Below are 23,609 nucleotides of genomic sequence, written 5' to 3'. Positions count from 1 at the left end.
AGCCAGAGCAAATAGGCAAGAAAAAGAAACAAAGGGCATCCATATTGCTATGGAAGAAGTAAAGTTATCCCTAATTGCAGATGATACAATCTTACACACAGAAAACCCCAAAGAACCCATAAGAACACTACTGGAACTAAGAGATTTCAGTAAAGTGTAAGGATATAAGATAAACATACAAAAATCAGTTGGATTCCTCTACACCAACAAAGAGAACTTCGAAGAGGAAATCACCAAATCAATAGCATTTACAATAGTCCCCAAGAAGATAAAATACTTAGGAATAAATTTAACCAGAGACATAAAAGACCTATACAAAGAAAACTACGAGACACTACTGCAAGAAACCAAGACAACTACATAAGTGGAAAAACATACCTAGTTCACAGATAGGAAGACTCAACATTGTAAAAATGTCTATTCTACGCAAAGTGATCTATAGATACAACGCAATCCCAATCCAAATACCAATGACTTTTTTAATGAGATGGAGAAACAAATCACCAACTTCATATGGAAGGGAAAGAGGCTCTGGATAAGTAAAGCATTACCGGAAAAGAAGAACAAAGTGGGAGGCCTCACACCACCTGATTTTAGAACGTATTATACCACCACAGTAGTCAAAACAGCCTGGTACTGGTACAACAACAAATACATAGGCCAGTGGAAAAGAATTGAGAATCCAGACATAAGCCCATCCACATATGAGCAGCTGATATTTGACAAAGGCGCCGTCTGTTAAATGGGGAAAAGACAGTCTCTTTAAAAAAAATGGCACTGGCATAATTGGATAACCATCTGCAAAAAAAATGAAACAAGACCCATACCTAAAACCATGCAGAAAAACTCAAAATGGATCAAAGACCTAAATATAAAATCTAAAACGATAAGGATCATGGAAAAAAAAAATAGGGACAATGCTAGGATCCCTAATATGTGGCATAAACAGCATATAAAACATTACTAACAATGCACAAACACCAGAAGAGAAACTAGATAACTGGGAGCTCCTAAAAATCAAACACTTATGCTCATCCAAAGACTTCACCAAAAGAGTAAAAAGGTTACCTACAGACTGGGAAAATGTTTTTCGCTATGACATTTCTGATCAGCGTCTGATCTCTAAAATCTACATGATACTGCAAAAACTCAACCACAAAAAGAAAAATAACCCAATTAAAAAATGGGCAAAGGATACGAACAGACACTTCACCAAAGAAGACGTTCAGGTAGCTAACAGATACCTGAGGAAATGCTCCTGATCATGAGCCATTAGAGAAATGCAAATCAAAACCACAATGAGATACGATCTCACCCCAACAAGGCTGGCATTAATCCAAAAAACACAAAATAATAAATGTTGGAGACGTTGTGGAGAGGCGGGAACACTTATACACTGCTGGTGGGAATTTAAAATGTTACAACCACTTTGGAAATCCATTTGGCACTTCCTTAAAAAGCTAGTAATAGAACTACTATACAATCAGCAATCCCACTCCTTGGAATATATCCTAGAGAAATAAGAGCCTTCACACAAACAGATATGTAACACACCCATGTTCACTGCAGTGGTGTTTATAATAACAAAAAGATGGAAGCAACTAACGTGCTTATCAATGGTTGAGTGGATAAATAAATTATGGTATATTCACATAATGGCATACTATGCAATGATTAAGAAAAATGATGAATCCGTGAAACATCTCATAACATGGAGGAATCTGGAAGGCATGATGCTGAATGAAATTACTCAGAAGCAAAAGGAAAAATATTGTATAAGACCACTATTAAAAGAACTCAAGAAAAAGTTTAAACACAGAGGAAAATATACTTTGATGGTTAAGAGGGTGAGGAGGGAGGCAGAGGAGTATTCACTAATTAGATAGTAGGCAAGATCTATTTTTGGTGAAGAGAAAGACAACACACAATACAGAAGAGGTCAGCACAACTGGACTAAACCAAAAGCAAAGAAGTTAACCTGAATACAACCAAACACTTTGAAGGCCAGAGTAGCAGGGACAGTGTTTTGGGGACCATGGTTTCAGGGGACATCTAGGTTAATAAAAAAAAAAAAAAAGGTTAATAGGCATCACAAAATGTATTAAGAAAACATTCTGTGTCCCACTTTGGTGAGTGGCATCTGGGGTCTTAATTGTTAGCAAGCGGCCATCTAAGATGTATCAATTGGTCTCAACCCTCCTGGAGCAAAGGAGAATGAAGAACACCAAAGACATAAGGTAAAGATGATCCCAAGATATAGATAGCTATGCCCACATAAACCAGAGAGTACATCACCCTGAAACCAGAAGAATTAGAAGGTAACTGGCTACCACCGATGACTGCCCTGACAGGGAACACAACAGAGAATCTCTGATGGAGAAGAGAACAGGGGGATGCAGATTTCAGATTCTTGTAAAAAGACCAGACTTAATGGTCTGACTGAGACTAGAGGGACCCCAGAGGACATGGTCCCCGGACCTTTTGTTAGCCCAAGACTGGAACAATTCCCAAATTCAACTCTTCAGACAGGGACTGGACTGGAGTAAAAAACAGAAAATGATACTGGTGAGGAGTGAGCTTCTTGGCTCAATCAGACACATGAGACTATGTGGGCTATTCCTGTCTGGAGGCGAGATGAGAAGGCAGAGGGGGACATGAGCTGATTGAATGAACATGGGGAATACAGGGTAGAGAAGAGGAGTGTGTTGTCTCATTAGGACGAGAGCAGCTAGGAGTACATAGCAAGGTGTGTATAACTTTTGTATAAGAGACTGACTTGATTTGTAAACTTTCACTTACAGTACAATAAATTAAAAAAAAAGAAATTTGGAAGAGAGCTTATCGGCCAACTGACTGGAAGAGGTCCATATGTGTGCCTATTCCAAACAAAGGTGATCCAACAGAGTATGGAAATTATTGAACAATATCATTAAGGTCATACACGAGTAAAATTTTGCTGAAGATCATTGACAGGGAACTGCCAGAAATTCAAGCTGAATTCAGAGGAGGACATGGAACGAGGGATATCATTGTTGATTGTCTGTTGGATCCTGAAAGCAGAGAATAACAGAAAGCTGTTTACCTGTGTTTTTTCGACTGTGAGGATCACGACAAATTATGGATAACATCGCGAAGAATGGGAATTCCAGAACACTTAATTGTGCTCATGAGGAAACTGTACATAGGTCAAGAGGCAGTTGTTCAGACAGAACAAGGGGATACTGAGTGGTTTAAAGTCAGTAGAGGTGTGCGCCAGGGTTGTATCCTTTTCCCATACCTATTCAATCTGTACGCTGAGCAAATAATCTGAGAAGCTGGACTGTATGAAGAACGCGGCATCAGGATCGGAGGACGACTCATTACCAGTCTGCGATACTCAGATGACACAACCTTGCTTGCAGATAGTGAAGAGGACTTGAAGCACTTACCAATGAAGATCAAAGAGTACAGCCTTCAATATGGATTGCACTTCAACATAAAGATAACAAAAATCTTCACAACCAATAAGCAACATCACGATAAATGGAGAAAGACTGAAGTTGTCACAGATTTCATTTTACTTGGATCCACAATCAATGCTCAAGCAGTGGTCAAGAAATCAAAGGACTTGTTGCATTGGGCAAATCTGCTGCAAAAGACCTGTTTAAAGTGTTGAAAAGCAAAGATGTCACTTAGAGGAGTAAGGTGCGCCTGACCCAAACCACGGTATTTTCAATCACCTCATGTGCATGCGAAAGTTGGACAATGAGTAAGGAAGACCAAAGAAGAACTGATGGCTTTGAATTATGGTGTTGGCAAACAATATTGAATATACCATGAACTGCCAGAAGAATGAACAAATCTGTCTTGGAAGAAGTACAGATGGAATGCTGCTTAGAAGCAAGGATGGTGAAACTTTGTCTCATGTACTTTGGACATGTTATCAAGAGGGACCAGATAAAGTATGGTGTCAACAAAAAAGAGGAAGACCCTCAATGAGATGCATTGACACAGTGGCTGTAACAACGGGCGCAAGCATAGCAACAATTGTGAGGATGGTACAGGACGTGGCAGTGTTTTGTTCTGTGGTATACAGCACCTAACAACAACAACATAGTTGGACAATCTCTGGCAGTAAAACCACCATAGTCAGTGTAGAGCAGGGTGCTCCCAAGGGCTCTATGGGTCCCTAAGTAAGTCACCAAACTACCTAAGGCCTCAGTTTCCCCAAATGGTAAGTGTGTAGTAATCTCACAGGAGGCTTTAGTTGCTCATTTAGACAATTTTTTATATGCAGGCACCTGAAATGTTGCCATGAGTCAGCTCCTGGCTAACAGCTGTGGATTATCTGGTAATTTCAACTAGTCAGAATCCCTAGCCCAGGGTAAAAAGGTAAAAAAAAAAAAAAATCAAACTCAGTTAAAAATACCAGCATCAAAGGAAATGTGAACCAGCAGATATCCTTCACCCACTCAGGGTACATACCAGCACTCCCTACCCCCACTTCTCATTTGTACTTCCCAGCAAACCTTTAATCATGTTGGGTGGGGGATGGTAACTCCTTGTCTTATCTGTGGGGTCAGGCTTGTGGAAAGTCTAGTCCAAGATCACACAGTAGGATGTGACAGAGCCACACTATCTCTTAGGTGTCTTAAGTCCCAATTTCATGTCTTTCGGCTGCACCATGCTGGTCCACAATCAAATGAAGAATGCTGAGAGCAAGGTCTGCACAGGTTCCCCTCACACCTACAAGAACCATCACCTCTCTCTCCCATTCCACCTTGTCCCAGCCCAGCTAAGTCTTCTCTCCAGTATTTTTACTCTTCACTGGCTGCAACTGTATTGACCCCACCCAGCACATTCCAGAAAGTCTGCTGACTCCAGAACCCAGCCTGTGGCTGTTCTCATCAGCATCCTCCCATCACCACTCCCAAAACTGTGGAACAAGTCCCCTTTTCCTTGGAAAAAGGTTCAAATAGAAACCTGCCAACAGGTTGGAGATAAAGATGTGGGGAATTTGAGCTATTATTTAAAGACAATGACATCTTAGATGATCTGGAACTTGAATTACCCATTTCTAAATTCCACAGTCAAGGTCAGCTTTCAAAACCATTTCTTCAGGGTCTGAAGGAAGAGCTGTCTGGTGGAGCTGTAGAGGCTGCTGGCAGATACCCACTCAAACTACCCCTGAAACTACCCTTCCCCTAATTTGAAGACTTCCTGCTGAGAGGCACTTCCTCTCAAGGGGGCATCCCACCAACTCCAGATGCAGCACAGCCCCCAAACTGGGTCTTCTCTCCCCTGCCCCATTCCAATACCACCAGCACCTCATTTGAGTTGTTCACATTTTCAGCTTTGGATAATTCATTCTGGCAGGCCTAGTCTGTCCATTCATTGCTCTCAAATGGACTCTCATTTATCTTATAGTCACTATGTATAACACATAACAGGAGCTAAAAAAAATGTTGGTTCGACTGAATTCTATCTAATTCAGTTGGAATTTGGCAGCTCACAACTGGTATGCTGGCTTCACCTCTTAAAGGCTGTGTAGCTTTGAGAAAGTGACCTAACTTCTCTAAGACTCAAATGCCTCATCTGTAAAATGAAGAAAATGCTACCTTCCATGCAGCATTGTGGTAAAGATTAGAGATGATAAATGTAAAGGACAAACCTCTCACTAGGCACTAGCAGGTGGTCAATAAAGGGCCATTGTAATGGCTCCTCTACAGCTCCTCAGCTGCCACCCCAATTCCTCAGAAGATGACACAAGCCTCTTAGTTGAGCTTCATCTGATTCTTCCCTGCTGCAGCGCTGCAATATCGCCTTCTGTCTTCCCCCTCCCATCCCATCTATCCTGCACACACTTGCCAGATTCATTTTCTTACAACCCTTATTTCAGTGCATCACTCTTCTACTTACCAAGTTATTCTGCATTGCCTACAGGATTGAGGCCAAATCCCTCTGCCTGATCTTCAAAGCTTGCTCTCCGTGCATGCCCCTTGCAGGTTCCCCAGTTTCACTTTTCTGCACTTCCGCCCCAGCCCCAAATACACAGAGGCTTCTCCAGCCTGGTGATGTGGTCATCCAGACACCTCATCTCCATAGAAAGGGATTTCTTGGTGAGTGTTCTTGACGCCCCAGATTTCTCCTCAGGCTGCTGAGGTCCCCTGCTAGGTCACCTGGGACAATGGGAGCTCTGGTAGCCACCTACTTGCCATTCTACTTTCAGGCTTCCCAAACCTTCTTAGAAATGTATCTACGGTGGGTACCATGCCTGCATAGTAAGGTTTCCACTCTGTCAACGCCAGCCCAGTAAGGGTAAGGTCAAAGACAGAAGCCACCCCTCTTTCCACCCCCATTTTAGATGGTGATCAAGAGAGGAGCTAATCCCAGGTAAGCAGATATGACATGGGAGCTGAAAAAAAGCCAGCCTGCAGCTGGGCCAAGTGAATAATGGAGGCCCTTGACTTTCCTATGTACCCATTCTATATTCATCAGGAAACTGAAGCTTGTGAAAGGGATCAGGAGAGTGTGATTAGAGGAGGGAGTCTTGAATTGGGGGCCAGGAGCTTTGGGCTCTGATTCTGAGTCACCATCAACTGCCTGTATAAGCTTGGACAAATCTTTACCCTTTCCTGGGCCTCAGTATTCCCCATCTAGGACTGGGAGATGGGTCTGCGGGTCCACTTGCCCCAAGGTAGGCCTGAGAGGCTGGGAGAAGGGAGATCCTGTGCCCAGTTTTCTAGTGGTTGATGAGTCAGGAGGTGTGGTGGGCAGTGGATTGGTTTGGGAGTCCTAACACTTGCTGCAAAGCCTGGGTGCTTAGATGGTTGGGCCTCACTCACCACTGTAGGACAGAGATGCACTATGGCCCAGACTCATTCTTCCCACCACCCGCCCCACCTCCAATATTTCACTTTTAAAACGCACCAGGCCTGGCCTGTGAATTATTTCCTATATGTCCAGAGAGTAGGGAGATCAGAACTGGCTTGGCTCAACCTTCTCTCCCCTGAGAAGAGCTACAGTCCCCAGCAGGGAGGGTTGAGCAGAAGGGGAGGGAGGGCTCAAGAGTACTGATTGGGGAAGGTCGGTGAGAATCTGCTTGGAAACTCAACACGGGGGAAAAAAAAAACCTGTAGAAGATGAAAGCAATGAAGGCTCTGCAACAAGGAATACAGATAAAAGGGTCACAAAGGCCCCTGCAAGCCCAGTATGCATTTCTCTGGCCCATCCAAGCCCCTTTGGGCCATTCTGTCCTAGTCTGTATTTTCTCCTAATCCAAAAATGGGAGGTGGGGGAGTACTGCACCTCTGCAGTGGTTCTGGTTTCCCTGTCTGCCTTGCTGGAGATATACTTACACATGCACAGATTTGAAAAATAAGACCACAGAGAGTACATGAAAGGCTCTGTGATTATTCAATTCACAGAACAGAAGTTGGGGATGGGAGAGAGTGTTTAATACCTACGAACTTTCCAATGGATTGTTAAGCAGAAGAACAATAGTGGCCAACTCTTCTCAACCCCACCTCATCCAACACACACATACAAGGTTTAACTAAGCATGAGAGGCTCAGATTGGCTCTGAGAAAGAACTTCCTGGCAATGAGATGGGTGACCCAGGAATGAGTGACAGAGGAAGGCTATGAAATACCTCTTCTGGAGCTTTACCTTTACCATCTAGTTTATCTGCCTGGACAGAATTTGAAGCAGGGGAATTGATGATGGAATGATGTTGGGCCTTCCCTCTTCCCACCTCACCTAGCCTATCTGAAAATGAGGGGGCTGGAAACCCTCTTCTCCTTCTTCACTTCAAGCAAGCCTGTAACCTCCAAGGTTCACTGCTATTCCTCTCATTCCCTTATTCTTCTGGGCCACCAGAGCAGGGCTATTACCCACACATATTTTCTGAGAGTGTAAATGTAAAAGTTCCTGAGAAAATTTTAATACCTCCACTAGACTAGGAGGGAATCATTGGACTGCCAACTTCTACCAACTACCTCTCCTTCTTCTGAAACTTTCAGCCTAAGACAGGCTGCAGACCAAGACCAAGAAGCAAAAGCGGCATTAAGGGGGAGAGATTCCCCAGGTGGTGCTCCCAAGCTAACCCAGCCTCCACCTCTTACTCTTGGAGAGTGGGGGAAGTGAGATGAGGGGGTGGTTAATGAGATTTGTGTTGAATGGAGGCTGCCAGAGACAGCAGGATACAGAGGAGAGAGCTGCTGTATAGGAGGCAGCCACCTATCCCTAAGTAGCTGTGTGACCATAAATAAGCCCCTGTTCCTTTCCAGGGCTCAGGTTTCCATTCTGTAAGCACAGTGGTCCAAACTGGTGTTCCTTAAAGGCCTGTCCAGCTGGGAAGAAGGAGCTCAGCAGAGACCAGGGGGATTCTTCTCAGCCCTCACCATATTGGTGTTTAGGCTCAAGGTCCCCCCACCCCACGCCCCACACAAGGCCAAAGGGTAGTTGACATTATGCCACTTTCCTCTGGAGATAGCTCTACTGCCAGATCCAGAGGTGGCATCTTATCTGCCTTACTTGTGCCATGCTTCCAATCCCATTCTAAAACCAGTTTTTATCATGATGCATTTATACACACACACACAAAAAAAACAAAATTCCACAACCCCTCACTCTTCAGTGTCCCCTTACCCCAATAGGATTAGATCTGCATTCTGCTGCCTGGTGTTTGGGAGCCCCCACCACTGGGCCCCAAACTACTCTTTATCTAGGAGCTATACCATTCAACCAGAATCAACTCAGTCACCTCAGGCTGCCTGCCAGCCACGCCTCTCTCATTCCTAATGTGGACCTCTTTTTGCTTATGACATTAAATTCTTTCCCTAGCCAAACTCCTCTACTGTCTGGAAGCATCCCAGGATGACCACCTCCCCATTAACAAGTCTCTCATTTCTCTCCAGGTTAGTAGGCCTCTGGGCTAATGAATCAGCAAATCAAAGATATGTGTAGTCTGGGGTGGGGACAGCCCAGATCCTGAGCTTGTTGCTGAAGAGACACATCATGATTTATTTATTTTCCTTGTAGTTCCAACCCGTCCCCCTTCTTCATCCTCATTAGGACTACTCAGTTAATATCTGAGCCTTGAGTACCATTTCTCTAGTCACTTTCATGTAGATCACCGTAAGTGCAAGTTGGAGCAGTAAAGGTTTCTCCAAAGCTCTGCAAAAACATCCAGTCCTTCCAGAGCATTAACAACTTGGCACTGCTAGGCTTTGAGCGGGTTGTGACTGATGTCCCAGGTTTCATCTGTCCCTCTGAGGGATTTTGAGAGAACATAGACATTCATGATATGGAGGAGACAAACCAGAAGCAGGGAAACTAAGTAATTGGCCTCCTATTGGGTTTTTTGTTTGTTTGTTTGTTATAACTTAAGCCTTAAAACGCCCAGGATATAGGGGGACTCCTGAAGGAGTTCTGGGAAGGAAGAGGTCATCATTGGTTGCAAGAGGCAGGCAACAAAAAGAGGTGTCTGCAGTATAGACAATGACTGGCCCAACGACCTGGGTATTTTAAGTTACTGTGAAGTTGGAGGGTTTGGCTCTCATGTACACCCAGGCGGTGCGTTCCCTACTGCAATGCCTGCCCCTTCGGCCGCTGGATCGGAACCCCACACGTGCGCGCGCACACACACACACACACACACAGCACCGTGTCTATCTCTATTTTTAAACAGGAGGCTGGAGAGGAAAAAGCGGTCAGTGCCCTCTAATGGGAGAGGAGGCAAGGCAAGGGGGGAGACAAAGCGGCCTTGGAGCGCTAACCCAAGGACCAGCTTGAGCTGCAGCTCTAACCGAGGAACCAGCGACAGCTCCGCTGCCAACCCTCCTGCCGGAGGTGTCAGGAGCCAGATGCGCCCTGGAACCCAGGAGGAGGGGGCGCGGCTGTTTGGGGCAGCAAGACCGAGGTTCCGAAGGGAAGTGATCAGCCCACAGGCCCAACTGAGATCCTCCTCACAGGGACTCAGATAGTGTGGATCCCTCAATCCACGCCAAAGCCAGTCCTTATCCGGATTGGGCCAGCGCGCGGGTTTCGTGGGCAGGAGGGAAGGAGAGGCAAGAGATGCGCAGGGGAGGGGAGAAGTGGCAGCAGGGCCTCCAGGCTGTCGAGCGATACTCGTGTAACCCAGCTGTTCCAGCAAATCAGTTACAACAAAGCTGCGGAGCTCCCGGCCTACAAATGCACAGCTGGTGGTGCTGGCCGGTGGAGCCACTCCCGGGACCGCGCAGCAGCACGTGCAGCCCCAGGTTCGAGTCTCCCGAGAGCCCAGAGGCATGGTCCATGCTAGCCCGCCAGTCTGCTTGCCTCCTCCCCCTGCTGCTTCCCCACTACCAGCTGCAATCGCCTGCGCCCTGGGGACGCGCGGCCTCTCAGTCCCTCACCGGACAGTCAGCAAAGCAGGGTCCAAGGGGAGCAGCAAGCGGCCCAGACACCGATCGGCCCACCCCTTGGTTCCCCTCTCCGGGCGGCTTGAGCGGAGTACGCAGGACTGCACCGGACGGCAGGCAGAAGGAGGTTCCTGGCTATGCGCAGCGCTTACCCGGCCCTTTCTGGCTCCCAGTCCCGGTATTGTCTGCTGCGCCACCCTGGTCGGGGCTGGAGCCTAGGCTGCTGCGGCTGAGGGTGCCGCCGCCGCCGCCTCAGCTGCCTCCGCTGCTCCTGCTGCCGCCACCTCTGCCACCGCCACCGCTGCCCCAGCCACCTCCTGTACAGGCTCCCCTTCCTTAGGCTCGGGGCAGCTCCCCCATGCCCCCTCCCCCGGGACTCCACAGTCACAGTCACAGGGTGGGAAGTCCGCGTCCTGATCGACAGGAGTGTGGCCCAATCGCCACGACGGGAAGGCGGGGGGACCCTGGCCCGCCCACTGTTTTCCTTGGTACGTTTCTCTTTAAATGCAAATAAGCGCGGGCGTGGTGTTAGCAGGGGGAGAAAGGGTGGGGAGCTCAGCCCTGGGGCTCCCCACTCCAGTCCCCAAACCGGGTGGGTCACATGGTGGTGGCACTACGGGCCCCTGGAGTGGGGCTCCCCGGGCCCCTGGAGCTCGGTTTCAGTTTTGCATGCCCTCCCATTTCCGTGGCTGCTGTGCCTTCGCACTGCGGCGCCCCTGCCACCACCAGGCAATTAATCTCAGAGCCCGAGGCGGGTGAGTGAGGCGGGGCGGAGGAGCTAGGAAGGCTGGGGGACTGCAGAGCCCCTGGGCACCTCACCTGGCCCATCGTTAGGCGTAGAGGTAGGGCCCCGCGGCACTCACGCCTAGGCCACACAGAGGAGAGACTGACTCACCTGCCAGGAAAAACCAGCTGCAGCGCCTGCGCCCCGACTTCACCTGCCTCTCTGGCACACCAGGGCCTTTACTGACCATAGAGGCCAACCTCACCCCACCCGTGACTGTGCTGCCCAGAGAAGGGAAGGAGCCTCACCAAGGTCACCCAGCCTGCCAGCGGCAGGAGCTGCTTTCACTTTTCATCTCTGGGAATTTACCTGTTCCTGTAGTTTGACCCTCACCCGAATTTTCCACTTTTCTCTGAACATGAGGGGATCCCCACATTCTCCACAGGACCATCAACCCTTTAACGGTGAGCCTAGCTTTGTGTAATTATCTGTCACCGAAAAGCCTAGATATTAAGAGAAAAATCTTGTCTGGGCTGAGACCAGAGGTAAGGCTGAGGGCTGAGGGTAGATTGTGGAGTCCTGTGCTTGCCTTGCCCACTGCTGTGCCTGGGATGTGGCAGGGGGCCAACTGAGCCTGGGTCTCTAACAAGCCTGAGGGCATTAAGTGGCATTAGTGTCTTCCAGAGGCAGGTGAGCTGAGGTGACAAAGAATCCAGTTCTACCACTAGCTCAAGAACATACAGAAGGTCCAGCCCTAAAACTCTGTGAGCCTAAGAAACAAAGTGGGAGGGAGTGGGGATTGAGTTTGAGGCAGGGGGAGGGATTAGAGAACAATAAAAGCCATTTTTGCATTGCAGGAGAAGTTCTCCATTGCTCTACTATGTCCCATTTGCCTTGAAATGATGCAGGTGCTAAACATAAGATAACTAACATGGTTGCTGGGATCTAGCTTCCAGCTTTGCCTTAGACTACTGTATGACCTTGGCCAATCTCTTTACCTCTCTGGGCCAGTCCATCACTCCATCTCTACAAAGGAGGGGGTAAAACTCATCAAGCTCCTCAATCCAGTCCCAATCTGACAGTTCAACTCAAATCTTTCTATAGCATTTTGTGATGTCCCATGACCTTCCATAACATTCTATACATCTTCCGAAAACAACGTAAGCAATTTTTACTAATCAAAACACCCCAGTATTGGTTTAATGATAGAAACATAGACAAATGGAATAGAATTGAAAATCCAGAAATAAATCCAAACATCTATGGTCAGCGATTTTTGACAAGGGAGCCAAATCCATTCAATGGGGAAGGAATAGTCTCTTCAACAAATGATGGCAAAACTGGATTTCCACAAACAGGAAAATGAAACAAGATCCTTACTCACACCATACACAAAAACTAATTCAAAATGGATCAAGAACTTAAATGTTAGATCTAAAACCACAAAGTTCTTGGAAGAAAATATGGAAGCAAAGCTTTGGGACCTAATTTTTTTCAATGATAAATTATCAAACACTACAACAAATGCACAAGCAACAGAAAACAAAATAGATAACTGAGACCTCATAAAGCTTAAATACTTACGTTCATCAAAAGACTTTATCAAAAGAGTAAAGAGAAAACCTACGGACTGGGAAAAAATCTTTGGGAATGATATAACTGATAAGGGTCTAATATCTAAAATATATAGAAAACTACAACTTAACAACAAAAAGACAAATAACCCAATCAAAAACTGGGCAAAGGACATGAGCAGACACTTCACCAAAGAGGATATTCAAACAGCCAACAGACACATGAAAAGATACTCAACTTCATTAGCCATCAAAGAAACACAAATTAAAACCACAATGAGATGTCATTGCAAGCCCACTAGGATGGCTAAGATTAAAAAAAACAAAGGCAAATAATAAGTGTTGGAGGAGATGTGGAGAAATTGCAACCCTCACCCATTGCTGGTGGAAATGCAAACTGGAACAGCCATTGTAGAAAACAGTCTGGCGGGTCCTCAAAAAACTAGAGGTAGAGCTAAATGACCCAGCAATTCTACTCCTAGGTATATACCCTAGGGATCTAATAGAAGTGACATGAGTAAACATATGCACACCTATGTTCATCGCAGCACTATTCACCATAGCAAAAACATGGAAACAACCTAAGTGCCCTTCAACGGATGAATGGTAAGTAAAATGTGGTACATACGTACAAAGGTGTGCTATTCAGCCATAAAGAAAAATGAGCTCCAAAAACATCTTGAAACATGAATGAACCTGGAGGACACTATGTTGATTGAAATAAGTCAATCACAAAAAAACAAATACTACATGTTCTCGCTTTTATGAAATGACGTGAACAGGTATATATACAGAAACTAATGTTCATTAGTGGTTACAGGGATGAGGGTGGGAAGAAGAGTGGGATTCACTATCTACACAGAAAAACCCATTGCTGTCGAGTTGATTCCGACTCGCAACGACCCTATAGGACAGAATAGAACTGCCCCTATGGGGTTTCCAAGGAGCGCCTGGTGGATTTGAACTGCTGACCTTTTGGTTAGTAGCTGTAGCTCTTAACCACTACACCACCAGGGTTTCCATATCTAGATAGTAGACATTTGTTATTTTTGGTGATAGTAACATCGAATGAGGGTGAAGTACACACAGGTTGACGAAAGGTAAAAAATGCCACTAAAATGTGCAAGAAAAAAGGATCTATCGGTAATTGCTATAGCATATATAATTTTGAAACAACAGTAACAACAACCAAAAAATATATATAGGCATAAATGTATATAGGTATGTGTATGTGAGTATATATGTGTGTGTATATAGGTGTATGCATATGTATATGCATGTATGTGACTGTATGCATATATATTCATATATGTAATAAAGCACATAGGGGACACAGTTATGGATGTTGATATGAAGGATTAGGATATCTTGGTCAATTGGCATAATATAGTTCATAAAAGTTATGTTCTACATTCTAGTTAGGTGAGTAGTTTCTGGGGTCTTAAAAGTTTGCAAATGGCTATCTAAGATACAACTACTGGTCCCTACTTGTCCGGAGCAAAAGAGAAAGAAGAAAACCAAAGACAAAGAAAAAACTAGTGTACAGGACAAATAGTCTACTCGAACCATGGTCTCAAGTGTTGGAGGAGATGTACCCTGAGACCAGAAGAACTAGATAGTGCCCGGCTACCTCTACCGACATTTCTAATCAAGGTCACAATACATGGATCCTGATAGGGTGGGAGAAAAATGTGGAACAGAATCTCAAATTCCTAAAAAAAAAAAAAATATATACATTTATTGGACTAGTTGAGACTGGAAGATTCTCAGATAGTCTTCAAACCTTAAACCAAAACTAACTCCTAAGGTCAACTTTTAGCTAAATAACACATGGGCTCCCAAAATAATGAATATCACCCATAACCACGTGCTTCTTTTAAAAATCACCTACATGAGACCAAATGTCGATAATCACTTTAAAACATAAATGAGAATGTAAAGGGGCAGGGAAACCAGATTAATGGAAACAGGACAACTAGAACAGAAATAATGAGAATGTTCATGCCATTGTGAAGAATGTAACCAATGTCACTGTATAATTTGTGTAGAAATTGTTGAATAGGAACCTAAACTGCTGTATAAACCTTCATCAAAAACACAATAAAATATTATTTAAAAAAATTAAAAGGAATTTGGACGTCAGATCTCCTAGTCTAGTCCCTGGTCTATACAAATGGTGGGTGAGGTGGTGAGGCTGCCACTAGCTCATTGTGTGTCTTTATTGGTCAAATTTCTTCTCCTCCCCAGCATGTTTCCCCATCTGGAGGGCTGGAGCTATACTTTCTTGCTTTACAAAATCCTAATTGTCACTTGTCAGGCCTGATCTGGAGGTGTCTTCTTTCCCAGCACTTCATTCATAGGCTTTTCAGCTGCCTTGTGCCTTTGGGTCTGCCACCTGCTCACATTTCATCCAGAACTTTGGTTTTCTAAAGTAGGCCAAAGATAACAATTTGGAAAAGCAATTCCTAAATGTGGAGTCCAGGGCAACAATGGGCTAGGGCAGTCTCAACCATGGAAACAGAGAGAAGATATATGCAAAGTAGTCAGGTGGTGGACTCCAAATATCCGTGAGCGAGGGCGCACTGTCATGCTGCTTTTGTCATAGGAGGTAGTCTTCCATGCTTTCTGCCCAGCTGCTAAACATTCTGTCACACCAGTCCTTTGGAACTGACAGACATTAGGGTGGGCCCAAAAGCAATAAGGCTTCAGGGAAATGAAAGAGATATTCAAAATGCTGAAGAGGCTTCCCAGCTGGATGCCTTCTTTGTGGTCCTGACATTCCCTAGTCTCAGGTGTGTGTGCTCTGGAGCATTGTGGATGAAGGTATTCCTTTTCCTCAGGATGGGGAGGGGCATCAGAAAAAGGTTTCATGGAGGATGGCTTTGAGGATTGTGTCAAGTGAGAAAAGTAGGGGAAGGAATTCTGGCCTAGCCAAATCCCAGCCCTGTGAGAGTATATGGTGAATTGGGCAAGAGCTGGGATTCTGGACAGTTGGGGTTGATTATAGGTGTAGGGTAAGAGGAAGAGCTGGAAATTAAGCTAGAAATATAGGACCAGGGCCAAAGTGTATGACTATAACAGCCTGGCTGAGTTGACAGTCAACTAGCTTAGTTCATCCGCCCCCCCACCCCCGCCAAGTGCTGCAACTTGTGCATGAGGCAGAGCATAGCATCCTGGAAAGAGCCCTGGTCTGAGTGACAGGATCCCCCTGGGTTCCAGCCCTGGCTCTGCCATTGCCTCACTGCCTGACCTTGGTCAAATTTTTCCCTTCCCTGGGCATCAGTTTCTGCATCTGTATAAAACTATTCTGCCTACTTCACACATGTGTTCTAAGAAGCAAATGAAATGATGGACGTGCAAATAATTTGTGAAAAGTCAAATGCTCCGTGAACACAAGAGAGTGGTTAAGATAATGCTGCAGATTTGTCCTGAGAAATCAGGGAGCATGTTCTCCATACACTCACCAAGTCATTCCAATGACTACATGTCTCATTCTCTCTAAGAACTGAAATCTTCAAGTCTGAAAGAGGTGGTATTCAGAGACTAGTTCCCTGCCTAGCTCCTGTTAAAATACACTGGACATGAACCAAACTGAACTGGTTACCCAAATTGTCCTGCACTTTCCCCCTCTAAGCTTTTGTTCACTGAGTTCATTTCACTAATACATTTTCCTTCCTCTCTGCTGAGAGAGGCCAAGGGCAAGATTAAATACTACCTCTTGCGTCAGGCCTTCCCTCAAACTGGCAGCTAAAGGAGGTCTCTTTGGTTTCTAGAGTTCCATTGGCCATTTTTCACTTTGGATATAATTCCTGGGGGTCATCTTTCCATATAAAACAAAAATAATTTTTCCACTGCTGAAGACAGAGCAGACTGCTTTCTCTCCTGCAATGGGAAAATTCTGCGCAGAGCCGAGTGGAGCCCCAGGCTCCTGGCAGTGCCTGGAAGAAAGGAAGGAAGAAAAGAAGAAAGGGATGGAGGGAGAAGAGAAAGGAGGGAGGAAGTGGGAAGGAGGAGAAAGGGAGAGAGGGAGGGAGAAAGGGAGAGCAAGAGGAAGAGAAGAGGCCTAACTCACCTGAAGTGGTTAAGACTTGGCCTTCCTGAAAGCTGGGGGCTGCGGAGGGGAGAGTGGACTCTCACCCAGAGCCAGTGTTAACATGGAACTTAGGAAAGCCTAAAGGCCAAAGGTGAGATTTTTACTCCAGGAATAGTGACATCACCTTGCCTCCTCCTCTTGCCTCCCAGGGAAAGTCACCTTGGAAGACTCATCATCAGAAGTGGAAGGACTATTTGAGGTGAGCCATTCTAACCCTTGACCCATTGTCTGCGTGTGAATGATGAGGCTTTGGGAGAGGAAGGAACTAAGGCACCAGGTCTTAAAATTAGCTCTGCCTACCAGGAGCACAGGCAACTGGAAAAAGAACAACTAGGAGTAACCTGGACAGCTGGGATACCAATAACATGGGCAGTAAACCTCGTTGGATTCTCAGTCCTTTCATCTGAGAAATGGGGCTAAGAGTTTCAGAACTTCCTCTCTATTGAGAATTTGGTGCACTCCTATAATCTGCTCGAACACAAGTCCTCTGAAATGCCCAGTGTCTGCTTGCTTTCATGGGACAACCAGAGAAGCTGTGTCCCAGATGCCTTGAGAGATGCCATGGGAGAGGTCACCCTGGTCAGGGCCCATGTGAAGGGTGTACTTTTCCATGGCCCTAGGACTTCTGAGGTTGACTCCTAATTCCCAAGGGCCCTAACTTAGAGGATGAAGGGAAGGGCCAGGGTTGGGTCCTGGACAAACCTACCCCTTAGGAGCCCAGATTGGAAGAAGATGGGAGAGAGCTCAGATGGCCTGTCCTAAAGCCCTCTGCCTCTGCTTACAGCCCTGTCCCTCAGTTCTCAAGCTCCTTGAAGATAAACAATTTCACTATTCTCTAAATTGCCTAAGGATGAAAATCTAGAAGCTGAGATGGGCAGGAGCACAGAGACAGATGCCCAGTTTTCTCACCTTCCTTCCTAAAGTCTCTTAGGTACTAGGACCTAGGGAGAGTGAGGGAGGTGATAGGGAGCAGAGGCAAGTCAGTTCAAGGTCCTATTTCCTGCCTCCCTTTCCCCACGATAGAGGGTCATGATGCAGGGGGCTGTCAGGGAAGGTACCAGGAAAGGATCTAAATAGCTCAAGTGCTTCCTGGGTACAGATTATCTGGGTTCTCCTTCTCAACCCCTTCAACTTGCGTCCCTTTCACAGCTCATCCACATGCCCACCTGCAGCTATGCAGGGGAAATACAAGAAGATATTGTGGAAGGATGAAGATTTGGCAAAATTAAGGTACCTGGATTTGGGTGGATATCTGTGCTGATTCAGGGCTTGTTTGCCTGCAGATCCATTCCACATCTTTTCTCTGCTCTTCTTCACATCATAGGGAAACTGACATCTGCATGCTATGTTTCCCAGGATTCTAGTCAATCACTTTTTGGCTGGGTTTGGTCAATGGGAGGAACTGGTAGAAGTACAGTAAAAATGAAGAAGCCTCTTCCTCTGCCTTGGGGAGGGAGTCTTTCTGTTGTGTCTCCTCTATGGCTCTTGTTGTCAACATAGTTCCAACTTCGGCTGCGTTGCCCCAGTTGCTGGCTTAGGTCACACCACCTCCTCCCACTGTCGCTTCATTCTTCACCTTCCCCTTCTTTGTCCTGTATTGCAAGGGAATTGATCCCTGTAGGCTGCATTTCCCAGGCTGTCATATTAGTTGACTTCTGGTTTCCCCCAAGGGGAGACACGAGAGACAGATTGGAGGGCAGGGATGCAGGAAAGGAGATGGTATTTCTTCTCCTCTAGTTTGAGCAGTTTCTCCAGCAGAAGTGTATCTCTCCTATAGTTCTAACTCTCGTGTACAGGCCTGTGATTCTAGTTTCCAGCAAGTGAACCCCTTCCCTGGACTCTGGAAACGCTTCTTCACTTACCCCTCTGGTGGTGCTGGTTTCCTCCAGTCACTAACCTTCCTATCCTGTTTGGCTTCTCAGCCTATCACCTGTGTAACCAATTTCTATTCTGCATCAAATTTCCTGTTGTAATTATTTGGTGGTTTATTTTCCCAGTTAGATCTTGACTATAAACTACACTAGTGGGAATGTAGTCTACGATTCAAGGTGAATGAATAGGGGTGGGGTGACTCTTAGGCCACGTCACTCAAAGCAAATAAGAGGCTCAAGGACAGCCCCTGAAAATGTGCCTTGCAGCAGCCAGGAAAGTGAGGATAGGTGGGGAGGTACAGGGCTGGGCAAGCTGATGTTGCCTTCCACCCACTTGGATTCTTCAGGACCTTGGTTCCAGGGCAATTCAGCTCTAAACTCTCTAGAGAATCTTGATTGGGGAGGTATGGGCCATTTTGGGTTAGTTTTCTCTTTTGCTTTTTCAGTAGCCAGGACTATTGTGCCCATCAGATACCAGACCATCCTTCCCCACAGCCAACTACATCCCTTCCCCCAACAGCCCCTCCCCCCTCCACACACACAACAGACACAACAACAACCAGGATTTATTTTGTGGAGAATTTTATTGTGGAGGATAATGCAGGAGAGCAGCTCCAGATAGATGAGTGGAGCTGTAATGCTCTTCAACTACCTGGGTCCCCAGGTGGTTTTTGGAGGCATCATGGGCTCCTGGGAAGGCTGTAAGACTACAGTTGGTGTTTGAGGTAGCTGATCAACACCGGGGGAATATCCAGCTGGTTGATGGCTTGTGGCTGGCCAGCCTGGCACAGTGCTCTGCGGATAACTAAACGGGCCTGTGATAGTAGTGACCGTGGGGTAGCTACAGCAGGGAGAAACAGGTCATGAGGAGCAATTCTCAGTGGAGGCCCCCACCCCTAACTGCCCTCTCATTTCTCAGAAGTGTCCCTCACCCTGCCCCCAATATATGGTACCAATGAGGACACATTGAGGCCTAGACAAGGCTTGTTCAAGGCCACACAGCAGTCATTGGCAAAGCCAGGACCAGAAACTGGGCTTGTTCTACCCCCATCTCATCTTAGTGACCCCTTCCCTGACATGGAATGTGTAATCTCTTCTCCATTGGGATCCCAGGAGAGAGAAGAAGATGATGTTTTCCCCAATTCATCCCAAAAGGATTGGCTTCAGGGGCGATATGGGGCCCTAGGACCCCCAAGCAGGAAGCTTGTATGGCTGCCCTGCTCACCACTCACCTCGGGCCTGTAGCAACAATGCAACACCTTTATCATCTTGTGAGGTTAGGTCCAAAGAGAGAGATGGAAGGTAGATGTTAGCACCAAAATCAATTAACAGCTGGATGTACTCTGGCTCACAATTATGGTGGAGGCAGATTTCAAGGAGGGTGCGGGGTCGTGGGACACGAGCCAAAAGGCACTGATCTGTGCAGTTGTAGTCAGGGTCTGCCCCATATAGCAAAAGCAAACGGAAACAGTCAAGGTGCCCGTAGACCGCAGCTAAATAGAGGGGGCCAGAACATGAAGCTATGTTTGATGCCCAGACTGGCAGTTTGGCCTTGACGTTGGCCTCTGCACCATGGCCTAGGAGCTCCTGCAGGATGGCAATGGCACCATCGCGGGCAGCCGTGAGCACAGGAGAGCAGTTGTTGTAGATGCTACCACCAGGACAAGCACCAGCTTCCAAAAGCACACGCACACAGTCCAGGTGGCCATGACTGACGGCAGTGAAAAGGGGTGTTTGTGCCTTGACATCTAGGCTGTCGACGTCAGCGCCATGTGCCAGAAGGACCCGCAAACAGCTCAGGTGGCCATAAGAAGCAGCCAAACGCAAGGGTGTCCCAGGAACGCCCCAGCCACTCCTGCTGTTGATGAAACGTTTGTAACGCTCCTGGCGCAAAAGCTGGTCCAATGTACAGGAGTCGTTGTCATATACTGCCTGATTGAGAGCCTGCTTTTCCCCGGTGTCAGTGTCCTCCTCCTCCTTGTCTGGCTGCAGGAGGGAGAAGATCTTGGTGATGTCCATGAGGTTCATCTTGGCTGAATGGAGCAGGACTATTTTCATTATGAGCAGGAAGATATGCCAGATCTGTGGGTGACAAAAAAAAAGGGAGAGAAGCTAAGAGTCCTCATCAAAAACATGTATTGTAAACAATGCAAACCCTTACCCTTCGCCATCAGGGTGTTCACCAATAGTTCCCCTGCTTCTCACTCTCACTCCCGCTGCCTTATTATAGGCCCCAGAGACAGCTGCCAAAACAGGTCAGGCCATTTCACAGTTTGGTGCCTTTGCCTGTGCTGTTCTTCCTGCCCCTCAAACTCTTACCTCTAGGAAGCTTTCTCTCATCTCCTCCTTCCCCTGCTCAGGGGTTCCAAAGGATTGCATCCAGACTTCAGCTATGAACTTTCATGCCACATTTCCATTTATCTGTACTTCATTAGTGTGTGAACTCCAGGGTGAGGATCCTGCATCCATCTTGTATTCCTCCACCCCCAATAGGGCCTACATCACGGCTGGGAATTTGGTTCCTCAGTTCCCAATGCATACACTAATGAGGTAGCTCTGGCCTGGCAGTTGCTAGGCCAACAGAACAGTGCTTTGTGGTGTCTTGCCGTCATCCCTGAGCATTCTGACATCAGTGTCATGCGGCAAGCCTTCAACTCCACCTCTTAGCCTTTTAGATAAAGTTCAACCTTTTCATAGCTTTTCATGATCTGACCAAATCTTCCTCTCCCAAACCTTCTATGACCTCCTCTTAGACTCAGAACCGATGCTTCAAGCAACAAAGATGTGCAGGAAATGGATATTAAGTGGCATTTATTGATTAAATACAGGGGTAGCATTACAAACTACACGCTTCAATAAAAAATGAAGGCAAACAGATGGCAGGAAACAATTGAGATTTCCAGAGCAAGTCCTACTCTCTAGTGACAATTGGTTTCTCCTCCAGAACCACCTCAACCCAGGAGTCCTTTGATCGCCAACACCTCCTCAGAGCCCACTGCTTTCACTCCCCTCTAGCTCAAATCTTTTCCTATCCTCTCTTGACCCTAAGGCCCTACAAAATCACTCATGGGCCCAATGACTGACTCAACCTAACTCACTGACCTTATCAGTCCTTTTCCTAGTCCTCCAAAGTCAAGGTCACCCACCTCAGTTTTTAATGTCATGAGGGTAAGCTGGTAGCTTTTTCAGAGTTCCCTTACTCTCCCATACCCTGCAGCCGTGGTCTCAGGGTCATGCACATCATTTTATTCACTGTCCACTCCCACCCTTCTTTGTTAGCTGGGGATCTCTGGTACCAACCTCATAAAAAGAAAACTATGAGGTGGGTAGGTGAGGTCACCCTCAACTTTAGACCCATCCGCACCTCAAAAATCAACTCTATATATCGACTTATAATTTATTGATTCTTGGGGTGTAATGGGAAGAATAGGATTTTACAAATCAGGTAGACCTATGTTTGGAACTCAGCACCCACAGTTCCTAGCTGGGAAAGTCTCTTCCCTTCTTTGGGACTCGGTTTCCTTATCTGTAAGACGGAAACGATAGTTCTTGCTTCATGGAGCTGTTAGGAGGAAAATAGCTATCTTCTAATAGATAGCTATTAGATTTCAAAGGTGAGCTTCCTCTTTGTACACCTTTACCACCTCACTGGTTCCCCCACCCCAACTATCTTAGAAAACAAACAAAACATTTCCATAGTCCTCTGTCCCACTCTATCTACCCTTCTCTCTCAACCTCCCCCTTCTCTACCACACTTGTCCAGTTATCTACAGTTTACTTCCCCACTTACCATTCTGTTTTTGACCTTTTGGAGTCTGGCTATCCCTACCCTCAATCACACACTGAGACAGCTCTTGAAAAGGTCATCCTTGTAGCTAAATCCAGTGGGCACTTCTCAGCTACTGTCTTCCCTGACTTTTCCAGGACATCTGTTCCCACTAACCACTCCCTCCTAGGAGCTCCTCCCTTTGCTCCCTAGCTAGCTCACTCTTAGGATTTTTCTCCCCTGAAATATTGACGCTCCCCTTTTTTTCTCCTCCATCGTCTTCTTACCAGTCCCAGAGTTTCAGCTCTCACCTTTATTCTGATGATTTCAAGCCTATCATTCTAAGTCCCCAGCTCCAGGAATGTATCCACTGAGTTTCTTCAGGTACTTCAAAGTCAGCAGTATCACCCCCACCACCAAACTTGGTCCTTACTTATCTCATTTCCTCACCATTTACCTGGTCAACCAAATGAAAAACCCAAGACTCATCTCAGTTCTCTCACCTCTTCCTCCACTCCCACCCCACTGGTCATCGAGTTCTGTGGTTTTTACCTCCTAGAGACTTCCCTAGGTCATTCTCCTCAGGCCCACCCCAGCCAGTGCTTTAGATAGCTTGCATTTTCTTTTGTCTCAGCTGTTGAGTGGTGTCATAGATAGTTTCCCCTTTCAATCTTTTCTCCTCATTGTAGCTAAAGTGATCATTTAAAAATATAATCATTTAAAACTGTGCCAGTCCCAGTTTTAAATCTCTTAATGGGCCCCCTTTCTTTCAGGGTACAGCTCAAATGACCTAGCCTGGCTTACACAGATCCTTCACATGCATTTCTTGGCCAGCCTCTCCAGGCTCACTTTCTACTATCCTCTGCTTATGTCCTGAGCTTCAGCCATAAGGGAAGGGAAATGATGGTTCTCCATATTTCTTCTGCTGAGTTAGTTCCTCCAGAGTCTATGTTCCCCTAGCACTATAGCAGTCATCTTTTTTTTGCCCCCACTGCAGTGGAAGAAGTCATAGTGGTAAAACACAGGTCTGGTGTTCTGCTTCAATCCGTTAGTAGCTGTATGACCTAGGGCAGATCACTTAATGTCCCTGTGCCCATTTCTTTATCTGTAAAGAGAAGATAATAATAGTACCTGCCTCAGAGGTTATTGTTAGTATTAAATGGGCTAATACATATTAAGTGCTTAGAACAGTGCCTGAA

The 23,609-nt window shown here is 46.3% G+C and overlaps 2 protein-coding genes across 3 annotated transcripts in view; both read right to left on the bottom strand.

Annotated features, from left to right (window-relative positions):
* The window catches only part of AMER1 (APC membrane recruitment protein 1), a 35,329-nt gene extending 24,602 nt beyond the window's left edge, over positions 1-10,727 (bottom strand). For both annotated transcript variants that reach the window (XR_002786457.2, XM_023551461.2), the window contains exon 1: positions 10,535-10,727. The gene's annotated coding sequence lies outside the window, so the exon portion shown is untranslated. The remainder of the gene's footprint in view (positions 1-10,534) is intronic.
* Positions 10,728-19,270: 8,543 nt separating this feature from the next.
* Positions 19,271-23,313, bottom strand: ASB12 (ankyrin repeat and SOCS box containing 12). The gene is made up of 2 exons (XM_064278376.1): positions 19,877-23,313; positions 19,271-19,485 (listed from the first exon to the last, which is right to left on the bottom strand). Exons 1-2 carry the CDS (start codon positions 20,700-20,702, stop codon positions 19,352-19,354), a joined length of 960 nt encoding a protein of 319 aa, XP_064134446.1. The 5' UTR covers positions 20,703-23,313; the 3' UTR covers positions 19,271-19,351.
* Positions 23,314-23,609: the final 296 nt, after the last annotated feature.

This window comes from Loxodonta africana, chromosome X, assembly GCF_030014295.1.
Source record: "Loxodonta africana isolate mLoxAfr1 chromosome X, mLoxAfr1.hap2, whole genome shotgun sequence".
NCBI lineage: Eukaryota > Metazoa > Chordata > Mammalia > Proboscidea > Elephantidae > Loxodonta > Loxodonta africana.
Note: the sequence above shows the minus strand (reverse complement) of the source record. Positions and strands in the feature narration are given on the sequence as shown.

Excerpts from the sequence above, each read along its gene's own strand:
- ASB12 (XM_064278376.1), bottom strand. The coding sequence starts at position 20,702 with ATGAAAATAGTCCTGCTCCATTCAGCCAAGATGAACCTCATGGACATC. Across the intron at positions 19,486-19,876 it reads ATTGTTGCTACAGGCCCGAG|CTACCCCACGGTCACTACTA; the intron begins GTGAGTGGTGAG and ends TCCCTGCTGTAG.